The following is a 19,976-nucleotide window of genomic DNA, read 5'->3' as shown; positions in this document are numbered from 1 at the left end:
AAACTCCTTAGGCTGTAGTAAGATATTGATGAGATGGAACCTTCGCGAGAATTGTTAGATCAAATTTAATCTTGACCACTGTGAGCTTATGCATTTTGTGAGTAAATTAGTGGTAGGACACATACCATAGATATAAGGCAGTAAGGAAGGTTGATGAACAAAGGGTTAGGATTAGGTTTTCAAGTTGATAGTTCCCTGAAAGTTGTATATGGGGTAGTGAAGAAGGTATTACAAATTTACAGAATAAGGGTGGATTGTGTGCAGTTCTGGTAAGGAGGATATGGTTGTGTTGGAACAAGTGCGGAGGAGATTCCCGAGGATGTGGTCTGGGTTGGAGGCCTTTAATTATGGCAGGAGATTGGGTACATTGAGTTTCTTGTAGTGAAGCTAAAAGGTAACATGGTACAGGTATGTAAGTTAGGGGTGATTACTGGAATCTTTTCACATAGTAGGAATATCAAAAACAGGAGGGCAAATGCATTTGAGGTGAGAGGAAGACGTTTTAAAGGGGATTTAAGGGGAAAGTTTTTTTAAATACCAGGTATTCGGAACCTTCTGGAAGAGGTGGTAGAGTCAGATACATTCATTATGTTTAAGAGACATTTGGACAGGCACTTAAATAGACAAGGCGTAGAAGTATACAGACATGATGTGGGCAAATTAGATTGGTATGGATGGGCAAAGAGGGATCATTTTCAGGACTCTACAACTCTTGAGTCTATGACACCAGATAGTTTTAAAGGTAAGGAGAAAGTTGTAAGTCTTATAATTTGGGTTTTATATATGTATAGTTTAAATGCAGATTAATTTTCCTGTTCTTACTTACTTTAGAAATCCTGAGTTGAAAATTCCATATGTGGTGTGCAAGTATAAAATTGCATTTCGAAGAAAATTTGCTTTTGAAAATCGAAGTATTCCATTACATTTTTGAAGCAATATTTATTTTTCATAACTTCACTTCTGAAAGACCATACCTGGCTTCCAGATGAAAACTTTAGTTGTACCCGGGGTTTAAAGCTGAAGCTTGGCATAATTGAATATATGTTGCAGATTTTTGAGAATGAAAATGTGTGGTGTGATGCCTTTATTTTGAGGCTGCATTCAGAGGTTGGGATTGTGCCAGGGAAGAACGTGAAACCATCAGTTAATCAAGCTTTTTTGGTGAAGTAGGTATCAGAATCTGGCGGTAATCTATGTTTGTAGCATTGAGTAAAATTGGGAGCCAATGGTGATTGATAGTTGGAATGCAGAGTTGGGTGGTTGTGAGGGAGGCACTGCCTCAGAGAATTTGGGTAAGGGGCACATCCATGGGTGAGGATCTTTACTTTGTAGGATTGTGGGGTGGAGAGGGAAATGGAAGATTAAGGTCTATATCTCGAGTGGAGTGAAGTTGTGTATGGAGGAGACAGACCATGAAGTTGCTGGCAAGAGGGCAGTATATCTCTGGGCCTTGTTGCAGGATATTGAGGGTAATACTTAAGGTGATTTAGGCATTGGTGTTGGGAGAGGAGGGAGTAGTTCGATTACAGGATCAGATGGATAACCAGATTGAGCTTTTGGAGATTACACATGTGGGGTCTCGTTAGATTGGAACCTGGATCTGAGAGGATCAGGGGAGTTGTTTTGTGAGGAGGTCTGGGCTTCATCATAGTGATAATGACGGTCAAAGTTTAGGCACAATATAATATAAGGTGGGGAAACTGCCTGAGCAATGAACTTTCAATAATTGCATGACTTAACAATAGACTTGCACTGTACTGGGAGGACCAGATTGTTCTGGAAGTGCCTAATTGTCCAAGTTCCTCTAAAGTGCTTAAGAAGGTAGCTTTGCCGGTGAGCAGGGTGTGATTATAACATCCCTTAAACTTTGATCCAGAAATTGCATCTGCACATGATATTTCCAGAGTGAAGAATGTCAACCCAGAATATTCATAGTCACAATTCCCTAAAGCATTATTTATAAAATATAAAGAACCTAATGCTAATCATTAATCTTCAACAGCATTTCCACTGCTAATTTCCTTGATGTGAAAATTGATCTGAAATTTTAACTGTACAGTTACTAAAGTACAGTGTCTTTATGAGGAGGTCAGAGGGTGGATATTTTGCAGCAAGTATTTATTTTCTGAGTTTCCAAAATATTTCTGCATCTACATGGCATGTCATGCATTTGAAGTAATTTTCACTGGTCGGGGTTATTGAACTCCAACATTAAAGAAACTTGGTATTATCTAAGTCAAAGCTCTCTGCTTGATCAATCCTTTGTCATACGCAGATAATCCTGTATGACGTGTATGTGATTGCATTTTCCACCACTTACAAAATATGTTGAAGAATAAATTTGATAACACCTTCAAAATTCACAATCTTGGCGATCTAGCAGTACATGGAGAAGTAGACAGTTGGGAGTGTCACCACTTGTAAGCTACTCTCCAAATTATGCATCCTCCTGATGTGGAAGTATGTTCTGATTATTGCCTTCATTATTGCCGGGTCAAAATCTCGAGTGAATTGAAGTTGTGTATGGAGGTGGTGTGAGAATACCTTAACTGTAAGAGACTGGAATTTTTTCTCTCTATTTCTTACATGGCTCAAATAGCATTGATGCAACTGTAATGCTGTTTTTAAGAAGGCTGTTAGGATCATAATCTTCCTATGCGATCATCATTAAATGACATTTTAGTGTTCCCAGGCCTAAGGATCTCTGTCTCAGCTTTAGTATGAGCTAAGAAATTGACAGTGTTTCAATGTAGTTGAAGGTGGAAAGAGGATTCAATGTTACATGTGAACAGTCCATAGAGTAAACGGTGAGACTACACAACAATGTGGGACCAGTCTGCCATGTTATGGTATCAGGAGGAAAACAAGTTTTATGAGTAAATCCTGATTTTTTTTGCATAAAGTGAAATTCAAGATCATGCTTTAAAGTTAAAATCTAGTAATGCATTGATTCTGCCATTATTGGGACAAGTTTCATATTGTTCTGGTGCTAACAGAAATCCTGATCAACATGTTGGAAGTTAGAACTAAAAATGCAATTTTGCTCCACTGCAGGGTAAAACCATTTCAACTGCATATTGCTGTCTTTCAGCACTTTTAAAAATACATTTCTAGGGCAAGAGTCTAGGTTGCTTCAGGAAAGCAGTTCACTTTCTTGAAAGCTTTTATATCTAGGCATTAAATGACATTCTTGCCAACTCTGCCCAGAGCCCATGTATCAATTTAAAAATAAATGTCAAATTGGTTGAAAGTAGTGGAGCAAATCACATGGTCTGCAAATTTTTACTGCGGTGATAGACACCATATTTGGCCTTTCTTCCTTTGAAAATCATTCATCCACTATTTCAAGTATTTATCACTTTGAATACAGATGAGGGATTGAATACAAAACTGAGGTTATTTAAGAATGATAGTTGGATCAAATGCAACAATGCACAAGATTTTCCAATTGGAGGGAGTCATTGATTCCGAAGACAAAGCAGTGCAGGTTAAGGGAGAATTTAGGAGATGTTCTATCATACAAGACAAGACAACTTGAGCAACTAGGATGGCACTTTTGAACTGCACAGATAAAGTCAGGGTAGACCGAGCACATTATTTTCAGCATAGTGAAGGACTATCCTGGCTTCTAACCCTGCTGAAATATATGTTCCATCAGAAATAAATAACCAAGTTCACCCAAATTCATAAAGAGCATCTTTTTCTAAAGCAATATTTTTATAAGAGCTTAATTACAAGGCCATGAAATAATTTTGCAATAAACTAATGAGTTTCTATTGCATTTGGGCAGACTGATTGTTCAACAGGGCCCTAATGGAATAATTTTAAGCACTGATGAATACTTTTATCGAAATGGGCGCTACCAGTTTAATCACAGTCTGATTGGAGAAGCTCATCAGTGGAACCAGAAGAGAGGTGAGCATTCAGTTATTGTAGGCATTATTTCACTATTTTAGTTGATAGAATTTATTTTAATTTATCTTAACACTGATAATGCAAACCATTGTCAACTTACAATTTCAACTTTCTTCTCATAGACATTTGATTAAATAAAATGGGGAAACTTAACAGTGTCGTTAAAAATTGAGTGTTATTTGAGTTCTAAAATTATAGAAGCACAGTTTGGCTCCCTGCTCTCAACTTTAAAAAAAAATTGTATTTATTCCTGGCACCTCATGGATCACTGTAGACTTGTAGATGAAACTATCATTTTTATTCATTACTACTGTTTGCTAACCACAATTTTCCTTTGCTGAAACATGCAAAATCTAGTTGTCTTCATACATCTTTGCCTTCAGCAATGCTTGGGCTACTTTGGCTCTTCATCACCCCTCTCTTCTCCTTTAAAACTCTTATTAAAACACACTCATTTGATTAAGGTCTCCAAATATGTTTTTTTATTGTATACTATGAAATCCAATGGAACATTTTTTGTAATTGCTAAATAAGTTGTTCTGAACATAATGTTATGGTGCCTGAAAACCCAAGTAGTGAAAGGATGGAATAGATGAACTACAGAAAGCAGACAGTTCTCAAATCCCGTTAGACTTTTTTGATCTTGAAAGAAATTACGATGTCACAGTAGCATTACAAGTGTACAGATATACAAATATTAGAAGAGAAGTAAGAAAGAATTAAAAGTAAGTTACCTAAACAATCTTAACAGGAGGGGGTCATCAGGTTGGTATGTGCTGAGGTGATGTGTCTAAGGGTGAGACCGGTATTATGGACGTTGTGAAGGGCTTGTGACCCTGTTTGCTAAACAAAAAACTATTGGAATGCAGATGTTAGATAAGTGTAGGCTTGGGCATATTTGTGATGCTTCTCCGACGGTCCTGATTTTCAGCATCTGAAATCTCTCGTGTTTCAGTCAGGGATACTTATCTTGATTCATGGAATTGATGAGTGCCTGGAGGAAGCTGTTGAATTGTTCAGGGATCCAATTCCTTCAACAGCAAAATGGACAATGGCAGAAATGATGGTTGATACATCCAAGTTTAAATTTTTAAAAGCACAGAAGCATTTGCAGCTCTTCCCAGTTTGAAATTTAAGAACTTGTATTTGAGTAGGAAGGACTATAAACTGAGATGGAATGTGAATACTAGTAAAAGTATTCATTACTACATTGCAGGACCAAAAAGTGATTTTACAAATGTGTATAAAATCAATCAGGTACCGGTTAGAATTCCATTGAAATCTAGTTTACTCAATTTGTAGCATGGGGGATGGGGGAGCATAAAAAGGATTTCGAACATTTTGACTGAGTGGGAAATCCAGTACAAGTAAGAAAGATTACAAAAGAAACAATATTTAATTTCACAAAATAATGCATTTTTGTTAGGCCCTTAGTTTAAAACAAGCTCTCCATATTATTTATTTTTATTTTTGAATGCTTTGATTATTTTCATTGAACACAAATTTAAGGTAAATATGAGAAATCTGTTTAACTTTCAATTATTTAATTAACATTCTATTTTAAATAATGTGTAGAGATGTCATGATCATTAATTATGAACTTGTTGAATAGTACTAAATTCTAATAATTTTATTTCAGCCGAAGAAGCCATGGAGAAGGGTTTATCTCCAGTTATAATAGATAACACAAATACGCAGTCTTGGGAGATGAAACCGTACATTATTATGGTTAGTGAATTTTGAAAAGATTTGAATGGTCTAATTGTTTCTGTAAACATGGAATACAGGTTAACCCGGCCATCTGAAGGTAGAGCGTTCCTATGAAATGGTTCGTAAGCCGAAATGTTGTAAAGTGAAGAAGCAATTACCATTTATTTATATGGGAAAATTTTGTGAGCGTTCGCAGACCCAAAAATAACCTACCAAATCATGCCAAATAACACATAAAACCTAAAATAACAGTAACATATAGTAAAAGGAGAAATGATATGATAAATACACAGCCTATATAAAGTAGAAATACTTTTCCACAATCATTACTCAACTGTTCTCCGTAGCGAAAATCTCATGCAAGCGCCGTCGGCAGAAAATCTCACGCAAGCGCTGTTGGCAAGAACACTCTCTCCAGTGACCTTTAAGCTATGAAGCTGCCAAATCATACCAAATAACACATAAAAATACACAGCCAATATAAAGTAGAAATAATGTATGTACAGTGTAGTATCAGTTACTGGAATTGGGAAAGCACGGTGCACACTGATGATGGTGTGTTAGGCTGAGTCAGAGTTTGTGTGGTGCAGTGGCCCCCACCCTCCAGGCCGCCGAGCGATACATTGCCGCGAAGCATGCAGGAATGCAGTGGTAGCCGGGAGACATATAGCACATCTTTAAGAAAAAAACCGAAATAAACAAGCTAATTAATTAGGTGCTGCCCGACACGTAATTGTCGGCCCAGATCAGTGCTGATTTCCGACTGCATCGTCTCTGATCTGGGCCGACAATTACGTGTCGGTGGCACCTAATTAATTAGCATGTTCATTTCGGCTTGTTTCTTAAAGATGTGCTGTGTGCCTCCCGGCTACTGTTGCATTCTCCGCGAATCGGTATCTGTCTGTGGCCTGGGGGTTGGGATGGTGGGACATTGGAGTGTCATCTTGTCATCGTCTGTTTCCATTAGAGCAGGCAGCTCATCTTCTATCTCTGCCCGCCTCGATGTCGAAGGTTGAGGTTCGTTGTCTGCTGTGGCTGATGTGGAAGGCTTGCTTGACTGCTGAGCCTCGCGCATTTTTCTATCACACAGTTCTTTGTAAGGACTCAAACCATCCTGCAAATATCTCCTAAACCGACGTACCCTTTCAAAATTAAAGTCGTACTTTATCATTACTCATTCGGTTGCGATTGTTATCCTTTTTTCTTCCAATTGCATCAGCTCTTCATCTGTCAGTTCTTTGGTTATGGGATGCCAAAACCTCTTCAACATCATGTTCGTCAGCTTCCACAAGCCAAACTCACGTTGTCCTTACTTCGTTCACCACGATCAAAACGCTTAATTATGTCTAGTTTTACGCTAAGTGTAACACCCTTGCGAGCTCTTTCAGGCTCTTCCGATACCTTAGAACTCATCTTGCAAATGGCTGCGCACAGGCACGTGTTTAAGCAATGCAGGCAAGAATCCGGGGAGAGCGGCTGCTCGGGGTGCGCGCTGACTTTCATCGCGTGCTGCTTTTTTTTGTAACAGTGAAAATACCTTCTGAAAGCGAAAACAGGGTATTAATGTAGGTCTTTTGTAACAGTGAGGTTTCGTAAAGCGAATGTTCGAAAAGCAGGGGACACCTGTATCTTGAATAGTGTCAATTTTGTATGAAATATTAAACATTGCTTCATGTTTTTCATGTATCATGCCATTTGTTTTTAATTATCAGATGATATGGAAATAATTTAACAGTGGTTTTTAAGTTGTGTTGTGGAAATAGTGCCTTTTGAGTGATTGACTTTTTGATTGTCTAATACTGTTCAACAGGTAGTGTTCTGATGGGGAGATTGATAAGTTCTGGCTGAAGTATAAGAATTTGAGAAATACAGAACTAAATATCAATTCCTGTTTATTTCAACAAAACCAAAACCAATTTCAAAACCAGAATGCTGTCCTTAAAGACAAACAAGGATTCTTAGGTTGGTAAAGTGATTTATGTTGGAGTAAAAACCTGAAGGTTTCAAGCAGAAATGTTTCAATAATTTCTAGTCCATTGTTTTATTCAACTTGTGTTTTATATATTCTCAAACATGCAAGTAATCAGTTTGTCTAACTGCTCCCTTAAAATTCAGTGTGTGCTTATTAATTTATCACATCATTTAAATCTTTTTATTTATTATCTGATTTTTTTAGGTTAATTGGAATTGATTTATCATAATCACATGTACTGAGGTACAGTGAAAAGCTTGCCTTGAATACAGTTTGTATAGGTCAAATCATTTTGTAGTCCATTGAGAAAGAGCAAGTTAAAACGTGGGATGCAGAATAAATGTAACAGCTACAGAGAAAGTGCAGTGCCAGTAGACAGTAAATTGCAAGATCATAATGAGGTAGATTGTAAAGTCAAGAGTCCTTCTTATCATACCATGTACCACTTAATAGCCTTATTACAGCAGGGTAGGAGCTATCTTTGAGGCTGGTTGCGACACATGCTGTCAGGCTTTTTTTTATCAATAGAGAGAACGTTTGGAGTGTGTAGGGTCTGATTATATACAGAGTCCATGGGGGGGGGAGTGTCTGGTTTTCTTGATATGTTGAACTGTGTCTACAATCCTGCAGCTTCTGACAGTCATGGGCAAAGAAGTTGCCATAATAAGGTGCTTTCTGTGGTGCATCAGTAAAATTGGTACAGGTCGACAGGAACATGCCAATTTTTTCAAGCCTCCTGAGGAAGAGAAGGCACCTGTGTGCTTCCTTGGTTGGACCAGGGTAGGCTGTTGGTAATGTTCCCTCTCTCAACTTCTACATTTTGATGTGGACAGGAGCATGTGCACTGCCATCCTTCCTAAAGTCAATGATCAGCTCTTTTGTTTTGCTGACATTGAGGGAAAGGTTATTGTCATGATCCTATGTCAGTAGAGTGTCCATCTCCTTTGTATACTTCAACTAATCAATACTTGAGATACGGCCGAATACCATGGCATTGTGTTCAAATTGTGGATGGAATGAAGTCATGAGTGTACAGAGAGTAGAGTAGAGAGCTGAGGATGTAGTCTTGTGGGGTAACAGTGTTGAATAATAATAATCCTGGTGGAGGCATTGCTACCTATCCTAACTGCAGTCTGTTGGGCAGAAAGTCGAAAATCCCGTTGCAGAGGGAAGTGTTGATTCTGAGGTGTAGGGTGTGGTAATGAGTTTATTTGGAATTATAGTATTGAATGTGGAGTTGTAGTCAATAAATAAATAGTCTATCTTGGGTTTCTTTACCTTATGGATGCTCCAGAGGTGAGTGTTGGGCTGGGTGATGGGGTCCACCAAAGATCTGTTTTGGTGGTAGGTGAGTTGCGGTAGGTGGAGGTCGTTTGGGATGCTGGAGTTAAAGCATGAGTTTTATTTTCACTGAGCAACATTATGCATTCCATTGCAGGATCCTTTAGTGTAACTTGAGTCCGAAAAGTACAGCACAGAAACAGGCCCTTTGACCCATCTCGTCTATGCCAAACTTTCTGTGTAATGCTGACAAATATATTGAACAAAACACAAATACAGGAAATTACAAAACTTTACAAAGCGTAACTCAGAGTGCACTTGCAGTATATGTGCATTTCTGAATTATAGAAACAATGAGATTCTACTGGTGAGAGTTCAGAAGAAGTTCACCAAGATGTCCTGACGAAGGGTCTCGGCCTGAAACATCGACTGTACCTCTTCCTAGAGATGCTGCCTGGCCTGCTGCGTTCACCAGCAACTTTGATGTGTGTTGTTCACCAAGATGTGCCTGGATTGGATGATTGGGGGGGGGGGGACTTCCGGTAGAGCTCATGGAGTGAAGTCGTGCTTTAAACTCGCTCCATTACCTCTGAGTTTTTCTTCTTATGATCAGCTATATTTTAACTAACCATTAAGGCATCGACTTTTACAATACTTTGAAACAAATTGGGCTCTTTGATAATCGGATGCTTTTAAGGTCTGCTATGTCTAAGAATGGGAAAAATGGGAAAGACAGCAAACCTCCGGTTAGACCGAAAGGTACCGATTTTCCTCTGACTGAACCACCGGTGACTTTGAAAGCTATATCGGATCTAATTCAAAGGGAAATTTCAACCTTTATTACGGAGCTGATTCGTGCAGAAATTTCAATTAATTTCCAGAAAATTGCCGATTTAATCAATAAAATACAAACATCTATCACGGAACATCAGTCGGCTATATCTAATCTTCAAAAATCCACGCAACAAAATGAACTCAAGATGGGGAAAATTGAAGAAACAATTACTATAATGAAGAAAAAACTTGACTTTCTGACCTTTAAAAACTCTGACTTAGAATCCAGAATGCGACGGCAGAATCTTCGAATGATTGGTGTGTGTGAAGCTGCTGAATCTGACAACCCTATGAAGTTTTTTTCTCAACTTTTAAAAGATGCATTTCCTACTGTATTTCCTGACCAACCACCGTTATTGGACCATGTTCACAGAGTTCCATCATACTCGTCTAAGTCAGATAAACCTCGACATGTCATCTTACGTTTTCATTACTTTCAAGACAAGGAGAAACTGTTTCGATTCGTTCGATGTAAAGGTTAAATTGATTGTTTGGATCTTCATTTCCGGTTCGTGGAGGATTTCAGCAAACAAATTCGGGATCAACGGGTTCGTTACAGATCTGTGATGTCGGAACTCTACAAGATGGATTTAAAACCAGCGCTGCTTTACCCAGCACGTTTAAGGATTCGTACGTTGGATGGAGCCCTCTGTTTTTTTGAATCTCCATCGGATGCCCAGAGTTATCTGGATCAATTTTCACCTTCAATATCTTAATCGTAATTTTTAACTGTCTCCGTTTGATCGGAGGTTGTGAATCTGTCGGCCTTAATTTTTTTTGCCTTACATGGGCAGAAAAGTTTATTTTTGATTAATTAATATCGTTGCTAAACTTTCTTTCTATCTGTGTCATTCCTTTCTTTTTCCCAGGGGATTCTGGGTGATTTCCTCAGCGTCATTCTACATATTTCCTTTGAGGCCTTAAATTTTGTAGTTTTTAAATTTTTTTTGTAGGTTTTCATAACTAGTTTATGTTAATAATTTCATTTCCTTTTTTAGTTTATTCATAGGGTCTGGGGTTTGTTGCTTTTTTTTAATATTTTCTGGCTTTTTCTCTGTTATAGTAAGTGTTTTAATTAATTTACTTTTTTTATTCTTTTACTGTTTTATAACTAGCTGATCTTTTTTATATTTACACTTTTTTTTAAGTGAGCGTCTATCGGAAGTCATGGGGGTAGTTTTAGTACTTGCTTCTTTCCGGCTGGTCTGTTTTAGATTTAGCCTTGGGGTCATGGGGTGGGGGGTGGTGGGAGGGGCTTCATGTTTTAGTTTTTTTCTTCTTGGGCTATTTACACTATTGAAGTATTGGTTGCGTTCTCCTTCCCGGTACCTCTTGTTTGTTCTGTTCCCTTTCCGGGTTCGTGGGTCGAGCTTATCGTCAATCCTCCTTTTTGCGGGTTGATTTTAGGGTTTATGGAGTCTATTATTAATTTTGTCTCCTGGAATACTAATGGTCTTAACCATCCTATTAAAAGGAAAAAAGTTTTTAAAGTGTTCCAGAGACTTAAAGCACAAATTCTATTTTTACAAGAGACCCATGTGTGGAGGGGGGACAGACTACGTTTTTTTAAATTCTGGAAGGAAAAACAGTTTAATTCGAACTCTAACGCTGAGATTCGAGGCGTCTCTATCTTTATAGACTCCTCAGTTACTTTTATACAACATGATATTATCTCTGATCCGAATGGTAGATTTCTACTGGTTAGTGGTCTACTATTTAATAAAAAGGTAGTTTTGGTTAATGTTTATGCTCCCAATGTGGACTGTCCGAAATTTTATAAATCATTATTTAATCAGTTCCGGAATTTGAATGAGTTTTCATTGATCTGGGGCGGAGATCTTAATACCTGTTTATCTCCAGCTTTGGACCGTTCGGCTCCTCTACGGACCTTACCTAATAAATCTGCAACTTTGATTAATTCATTCCTCTCTGATTCTGGGTCGATGGACATTTGGCGTTATTTGCATCCTCAGGAAAAAGATTTTTATTTTTTTTCACATGTTCACCATTCCTATTCAAGAATTGATTATTTCTTTATTGACTCGTCTTATTTCTTCAGTGATTAAATGTGATTATGACTCTATAACCATTTCGGATCATGCTCCACTTAAGCTTTCTATTAAAATTCAGGCCAATACACAAAATAACAGACAATGGCGTTTTAATTCGCTGTTGCTTCAGGACTTGGACTTTGTTAGCTTTATGAATGAACAGATTGATTTTTTTTTTACAATCAACTATACAGAGGATATTTCTGTGAACATTCTTTGGGATACTTTTAAAGCTTATATTCGTGGTCAGATTATCTCGTATTCTGCTGCTTTGAGGAAGAAGCTGAAGCAGGAGGAGTTGGTAATTGTGGACAAGATTAAGGAAATTGATAAGAAATATGTTACAGCTCCCTCTGAGGAGTTATATAAACAAAGAACTGAACTTCAAATGGAACACAGTTTATTACTTTCATCCTCGATTGTAAACCAATTAAAGAAAACAAGAAGTGAATTTTATGTACACAGTGACAAAATTGGCAAACTGTTGGCTAACCAGTTGAAGTCTAATTATGCTAAATCTCAAATTAATCAGATTTATAATCAAAATGATCGACTGATACTTGATCATGCGGGGATTAATCAAACCTTCTTTGATTTTTATTCTTCCTTATATCAATCAGAGTCTTCTCGAGACTCTAAATATATGAATGATTTTTTAGATAACCTAGATTTCCCTGAGATTTCACAGGATACGTCTTCTATGCTAGATACTCCCATTACCACTGATGAGATTAAGAATGTTATTTCCTCTATGAACCTGGGGAAAGCTCCTGGCCCTAATGGGTTTACCACAGAATTTTATAAATGTTTTGCACCTTCATTAATCCCTTGGTTCTGTAGGGTTTTTGAGGCTTCATTAAAACTTGGTAAACTTCCGGATTCTTTCAATAGAGCGTCAATCTCTCTAATATTAAAGAAGGATAAAGATCCTGCTCAATGTGCATCTTATAGACCAATATCTTTATTAAATGTTGATTCTAAAATTTTTTCTAAATTATTAGCAAACAGATTAGAAAAAGTACTTCCTTTTATTATTTCGGAAGACCAAACGGGTTTTATTAAAGGTCGTTACTCTTTTTATAACATTCGCACACTGTTAAATATTGTTTATACCCCCTCACAAAATGTTCCTGAGTGTGTTATTTCTTTAGATGCTGAGAAAGCTTTTGATAGAATAGAATGGCCTTACTTATTTAAGGTGCTTGAAATGTTTAATTTTAGCTCGAAATTTATATCCTGGATCAAACTGTTATATCATTCTCCTGTGGCCTCGGTCCGTACTAACTCTTTAAGCTCACCTTTTTTCCCTCTTTTTCGAGGTACTCGACAAGGTTGTCCTCTTAGTCCTTTATTATTTGATATTGCATTAGAACCTCTTGCAATTGCCATTCGAGAATCTCCAAATATAATTGGAATAACTCGGGGCTTAAAATCCCATAAGATATCACTCTATGCTGTTGACTTACTTTTATATATTTCTAATCCTCAAAAATCCATCCCTGCTGTTTTAGATTTATTAGCACAATTTAGTCTTTTTTCAGGTTATAAATTAAATCTTAGTAAGAGTGAACTTTTCCCGATTAATAAACAACTTCCTTTATATCATAACTTTCCGTTTAAATTGATTAATAATTATTTTTCATATCTTGGGATTAAAATTATTTGTAAACACAAAGATTTATTTAAGATTAATTTTTTACCCTTAATTGACCATATTATTCAACTTTCATCTAAATGGTTTCCATTATATTTAACTTTGATTGGTCGTATTAATGCAGTTAAGATGTTTTTTCTGCCAAAATTTTTATATATATTTCAGGCATTACCGATTTTTGTTCCAAAATCTTTTTTTGATAAAGTTGACTCAAAAATTTCTTCATTTATTTGGCAAAATAAAAACCCGAGACTGGGTAAAATACATTTACAGAAAGCTAAGAGAGATGGAGGTTTAGCATTACCTAACTTTAGATTCTATTATTGGGCAATTAATATTCGACGTGTGAAATTTTGGTTACTTGACCAGGATATACTATTCATTCCTAAATGGGTAGCATTGGAATTACAATCTGTTCAGGGCTATACACTTGGCTCTATTTTAGGTTCCTCTCTTCCTTTTGATTTGAAACGCCTCAAACAGATCTCTAACCCAATAGTTAAATATACCTTACGTATTTGGTTTCAATTCAGAAAATTTTTTGATCTTAACCAATTTGGGCTAGCGATTCCTATTTTAGGTAACATTTTTTTCTCCCTCTTTCACAGATCGTGCTTTTCAAATTTGGAAGACTAAGGGTATTTCACAGTTTTTGGATTTATTTTTAGATGGTTCCCTTATGTCTTTTGAACAATTATCTAATAAATATAATTTATCAAGAATACATTTTTTTAGATATCTACAAGTTAGAAATTTCCTAAGTACTATACTTTCTTCCTTTCCAATGCTTCCTCCTACATATATTTTAGATATTATAATTAACCTTAATCCATGTCAGAAAGGTGCATCGGCTATGATTTATAATATTATTATGAAACTTAGGAAAGCTCCATGTGATAAGATTAGGGTAGATTGGGAACAGGAATTGGGTTCTATCATTTCCGTGGATGACTGGGGGCAGATTTTACAATTAGTCAATACTTCCTCTATCTGTGCTAAACATTCCCTAATTCAATTTAAAGTTGTTCATAGAGCACATATGTCCAAACATAAATTAGCTCGTTTTTATTCTCATATTAATCCTTTTTGTGATAGATGTCCGGGGCAGATAGCCTCTTTAACTCATATGTTTTGGTCTTGTCCTACTCTGGAAACTTTTTGGAGAGACATTTTTAATATTATCTCAAAGGTATTGAATATAGATATCTCTCCTCACCCTATTACTGCTATCTTTGGATTACCTAAAATTTCCAGTAATCTTTCTCCTTCAGCCCGTAGAATGATTGCATTTCTTACTTTAATGGCGAAAAGATGTATCTTACAACATTGGAAAGAGCTTAATGCTCCAACTACCTTTTTTTGGTTTTCTCAGACGATATTATGCTTGAATTTGGAGAAAATTAGAAGCAATCTCTATGATTCCTCACTTAAATTTGAACAGACTGGAGATGTTTTATTCAATATTTTCATTTAATGTAATTTTTTTTCCTTCTCTTTTTTGCTCCATATTTATATTCCCTTCTTATTTTTTTTTACTGTTTTTAATGGAGGTCGGATTTGAGGACGTGATTTTAAGTTCTTTAACTCTACTTGGTTCCAAGTTAGCCCATTGCTTTGCTTTGCTTTTAGTTTAGTTGCACGGTGGGTTTTTTTTGGGGTTTTTTTTTCCTTTTCTCTATTGATATATATATATATATAAAAATTAGTATACTATTATGTTACCTTAGTATGTTATGTTTAAATTACATTGTATCATTTTTTATCTGTATTAATATCTCCTGTAATTTTATTATATTCTAACAGTGTATTAATGCCTATATGGCTTACCTTTTTGTATACTTATTCAATAAAAAGATTTAAAAAGAAAGGATTGGATGATTGGGGAGAGATTGGAGAAGTTGGTTTTGTTTTTCTTGGAGCAAGGAGGCTGTGGGATGACCTGATAGCCAAAATTACAGAAGGAATACAGAGGGTAGATGGAATCTTGTTTTCCCCATAGCAGGGTAACAAAAACAAGAGGACATACATAAGCTTAAGGTGAGAGGAAGGAATTTTAATGGGTATTTGAGAGCAAATTTTTTTTTAAGTGAAAAGCTGTAGTTTAAAACTGGAATTTTTTTGTCAGAGATGGTGGTGTAGTCAGATATAATCACAAAGTTTATTGAGGGTGAATGGGATTAGTGTAGATGTACCAAAAAATCATATGGATGTGGTGGTTCAGAGAGTTCATTTCTGTACTGTAGAAATTATATTCCCTCTGGTGTCTGTCCAATTTTGTATTGAAATGCCTGATTCTATTCCATCATTCTTACAGGAAATAAATTCCAGATTATAACTACCTTCCATAAAATTATTCCTCGTGTCACACTTGCATCACTTGCCAAGGTTTTTAATCTGCACCCATTAGTCTTGATCTATTTGCCATCTGTCTATTAACGTGATTTGTACAAGTTTAATTTTGCGCCCCTCTACCAAATCTCTCCTCAGTGCACGTTTCTCCAAGGGAGCAAATGCAGTTTAACCATGTAATAGCATTAAATTCAAAGTCTACATCATAATATAGTAATCGATATTCCTTTTTTGCTGCTGCAGTGGAAACAAATCAGAACATATCCCAAAAATATTGAAGTTGCTCAATCAACACTCCTTACTGATCTGTGCTTGGAGTCAGATGTGGGAAGTTCTAGAGACTCCCAGCCTCCCGGATGGCCATACCTGCGCCAGGTGCGTCGAGCTGCAGCTCTCTAGGAATCGCGTTAGGGAATTGGAGATGCAGCTTGATGACCTTCGTCTGGTCAGGGAGAATGAGGAGGTGATAGATAGGAGCTATAGGCAGGTAGTCACATCGGGGCCTCGCGAGACAGATAAGTGGGTAACAATCAGGAGATGGAAGGGCAAGAGGCAGATGCTAGAGAGTACCCTTGTGGCTGTCCCCTTTAACAATAAGTGCTCTTGCTTGAGTACTGTTGGGAGAGATGGCCTACCTGGGGGAAGCAACAGTGGCTGCGCCTCTGGCACAGATTCTGGCCCTGTGGCTCATGAAAGACTATGGACATAATTCAGCTGCTGCTTCTGAAAGTTTTGAATGGGATGAAAAATTGGACTCTTCAGTTGATTTCCTACACAACATGTGGGTATTAGTAAAGCTACTCTGCACTAATTAGAATCTCGTGGTTCAGGAAGAAGTTATGATGTCAGGCAAAATATGACTTTACGTATTCAAACTATTTGAAGAAACAAATATGTAAGATGCTTCATGTATATTAGATTTTCTAAGGAGAAAGTGCATTTTCTATTACCACTTCTTTGTTACTGTTCATTTTGTTTTAAATTTGTGCCAGGACTTTTGAACTTTCTGTAATCTTTATTGTTGACTTACAGTTTTAATTTCAGAAATTCCAGGACTTGGACTAAGCATGCAAAAACCTGGATGCAACTCACACTGTTGTAGTATTCTCCATCTCTATGAAGAAGCATTAACAATAGTTCTTGTTTGATTTGATCATGGTGTTGATGCTCTTGACTCCCTTGATGGTAGAGACCAAAAAGGTGGGAAGAGCTACCTTGAGGCCAGTCTTGAAACTGGAGAACTGAACTATGAGCTGTTTTCTATGAATTTTACCTCTGTATGTTTTTCATACTTCCAGAAAAATTGTATCCAGCAAAGTTATTGAGGAAACAGACTTTGTGAATGAATAGTACAATAAAATCTTAGAGAAAATGATTGATTTTTAGGAAGGATGCCAACAAAAACAGGCATGTAATTTACTGTATGAACACTTTAGCAGAGCAAACTTTGAGACAATTTGTTCCAAAATCACAAAAATTAGTGATGAATGTGAAACTTAAGATGAATTAGGAAGTCGTAAGAATATCAGCAGAAGTCCCAAAATACTTTCCTATCAATTGAGCACTTCTTGAAATTTTTAAATTGTGTGTGTTAAGTGCTGACACATTTGCACTCATGCACTATTGAAATCTCTCGTGGTCAGAACCAGAGGTAACATTAACAACTTAATATGATAAAGCATTAAAAAGGCTCTCAGATACCAAAGGTGGTTTTATTGGGGTACTTGATCAAATTTTGTGAAATTAGCAATACGCTATTGTTTTGAACCTTGTGGGTTTCCTTCGAGTCTTCCAGTGTTCCAAAGACATACAAGTTGATAGGTCTTTGTATGTAATTGGGTTGCATGACCTAATTTGGTCAGAAAGGGCCTGTTAAAATGAGGCATAATGTTTAGTGTAATGCTATTATAGCATCAGTGAAGCAGGTTCAAATCTGCTGCTGTCTGTAAAGAGTTTGTGTATGTTCTCCCTGTGACCACATGGGTTTCCTCCAGGTGCTATAGTTTCCTTCCACATCCCAAAGACATATGGGTTAGGTTAATTGGTCACGTGTGTAATTGGTGGTGCAGTCTTGCTGAGCAGGAAGGACCTGTTATCAACTGTAAATAAAAATAATACAGCTTAAGAAGCTGAAGGAGGAGTAATAAATCTTCCCTGTCGTGCCTGCTTCATATTTCACTGAGCTCATTGAAAATGTCCAGAAACAAATCCTAAATCCATGACAAAATATCATCTTTCTTTGTGCTCTACTTTAGTTTAATAACTTGTGTATAACAACTTTTTGAAGGCCTTCTAAAATTCTAAATACACTACATCATTAGATTCCACTTGTCCATTCTTGAATACCTCCACCAGATTTGAAAAAATATGATTTCCTTTTTATAAATCAATGCTAACTCTGCTTTAAAAGTTCTTTGAAAAGGTACCACACATGAGGTTTCTTAGCAAGGTAAGAGCCCATGATATTACAGGAAAGATACTAGCATGGATAGAGCACTGGCTGATTGGCAGGAGGCAAAGCATGGGAATAAAGGGAGCTTTTTCTGATGGCTGCCAGTGTCTAGTGATATTCTGCGAAGATTGCTATTGGGACTGTTTCTTTTTACGTTGTATGTCTATGATTAGGATGATGGAATTGATGGCTTTGTGGCCAAATTTGTGGATGATATAAAGATGGGTGGAGGGGCAGGTAGTATTGAGGAAGCAGGGAGCTGCAGAAGGACTAGACAGATTAGGAGAATGGACAGGGAAGTGGCAGATGGAATGCAATGTTGGGAAGTGTATCGCCATGCACAAAGAATGAAAGGATAGACTTTTCTAAATGTGGAGAAAATTCAAGAATCTGAGGTGCAAAGGGATTTGGGAGTTCTCATGCAGGATTCCGCAAATGTTGACTTGTAGGTTGAGTTGGTGGTGAGGAAGGCAAATACAAGGTTAGCATTCATATTGAGAAGACTAGAATATAAAAACAAGGATGTAATACTGAGGCTTTAAGGCACTGGCGATGCCTCACTTGGAGTATTGATAGCAGTTTTGAGCCCCTTATTTAAGAATGGATGTGCTGACAGTGGAGAGGGTTCAAAGAAGGTGCACGAAAATGATTCCAGGATTGAAAGGCTTATCGTATGAGGAGTGTTTGATGGCTCTGGGCCTGTATTCACTAGAATGAGGTGGGATCTCATTGAACCATCATGTATGTTGAAAGGCTTAGATAAGAGTGGATGTGGAGAGGATGTTTCCTATAATGGGGGAATCTAGGACCAGTGGGTACAACCTCAGAATAGAGGGACATCCATTTAGAACAGAGATGAAGAATTTCTTTAGCCTGAGGGTGATGAATCTGTGGAATGTATTGCCACAGGCGACTGTGGAGGCCAGGTCATTGAGTGCACTTAAAGCAGAGGTTGATGGATTTTTGATGAGCCAGGGTGTGAAGTTATAGGGAGAAGGCAGGAGAATGGGGTTGGGAAGGAAATGGATCAGCCCTAATTGAATGGCAGCGCAGACTTGATGGGCCAAATGGCCTAATTCTGCTCCAATGTAGTATGGTCTTTAAGGGATATTTATTGTAAATTATATTTTTATTTGTACTTTTTTTAAAAAGTGAAGTTTTCCCTAACCTAGCCAAATCTTAGCTCATGTATTTGTGCTATACTTAGATTTAAGACGAGTTTTGGACTGAAGACAAACTTGCTTTCAAATGTAAATATATATGAGTGTGTACATCGAAACGTATAGTGGAATGTATCATTTGTGTGAACATGCAACACACCCAAGGGTGGTCTGAGGTAGCCCACAAGTGTCACAACACAATCTTACATCAACATAGCATCCCCATAATGTTTAGCAGAGCAATGCAGAACACACAAAACAAAGCAAAATAAGCCCCATTTTTCCCTCCCACCCATGCGCACACGCAGTCGTCCGACCCCAAGACAGCCTGCCTTCAACCTCTAGCCTCCAGCGGTCACTGATTCAGACTCAGATAAAGACTGACATGCAGACATCGGGCCTTCGACTATCCCAGTGGACTGACATAGTTTCTCAGACTTGGTGCCAGCCAACGGGCCTCAACTTCTGAGCTTCTGATTCCATCCGCTGATACCTGAATGCCAGGCCTCGAACTGCAGACTCACTGATGACAGGACTCCAACACTAGGCCTTAGATGACACTACCCCAACACTAGGCCTCAAACTCCAGTCTCGCCAA

The 19,976-nt window shown here is 37.4% G+C and overlaps 1 protein-coding gene across 2 annotated transcripts in view; it reads left to right on the top strand.

Annotated features, from left to right (window-relative positions):
• n4bp2 (NEDD4 binding protein 2) overlaps nt 1-19,976 on the top strand; it is an 80,873-nt gene that overhangs the window by 5,930 nt on the left and 54,967 nt on the right. For both annotated transcript variants that reach the window (XM_072252833.1, XM_072252834.1), the window contains exons 3-4: nt 3,791-3,915; nt 5,555-5,643. In XM_072252833.1, coding sequence (XP_072108934.1) covers nt 3,791-3,915; nt 5,555-5,643 — 214 coding nt within the window. The remainder of the gene's footprint in view (nt 1-3,790; nt 3,916-5,554; nt 5,644-19,976) is intronic.

The sequence above is a fragment of the Mobula birostris genome, chromosome 3 (assembly GCF_030028105.1).
Source record: "Mobula birostris isolate sMobBir1 chromosome 3, sMobBir1.hap1, whole genome shotgun sequence".
Classification (NCBI taxonomy): domain Eukaryota; kingdom Metazoa; phylum Chordata; class Chondrichthyes; order Myliobatiformes; family Myliobatidae; genus Mobula; species Mobula birostris.
This window is presented reverse-complemented; position numbering and strand designations above follow the sequence as displayed.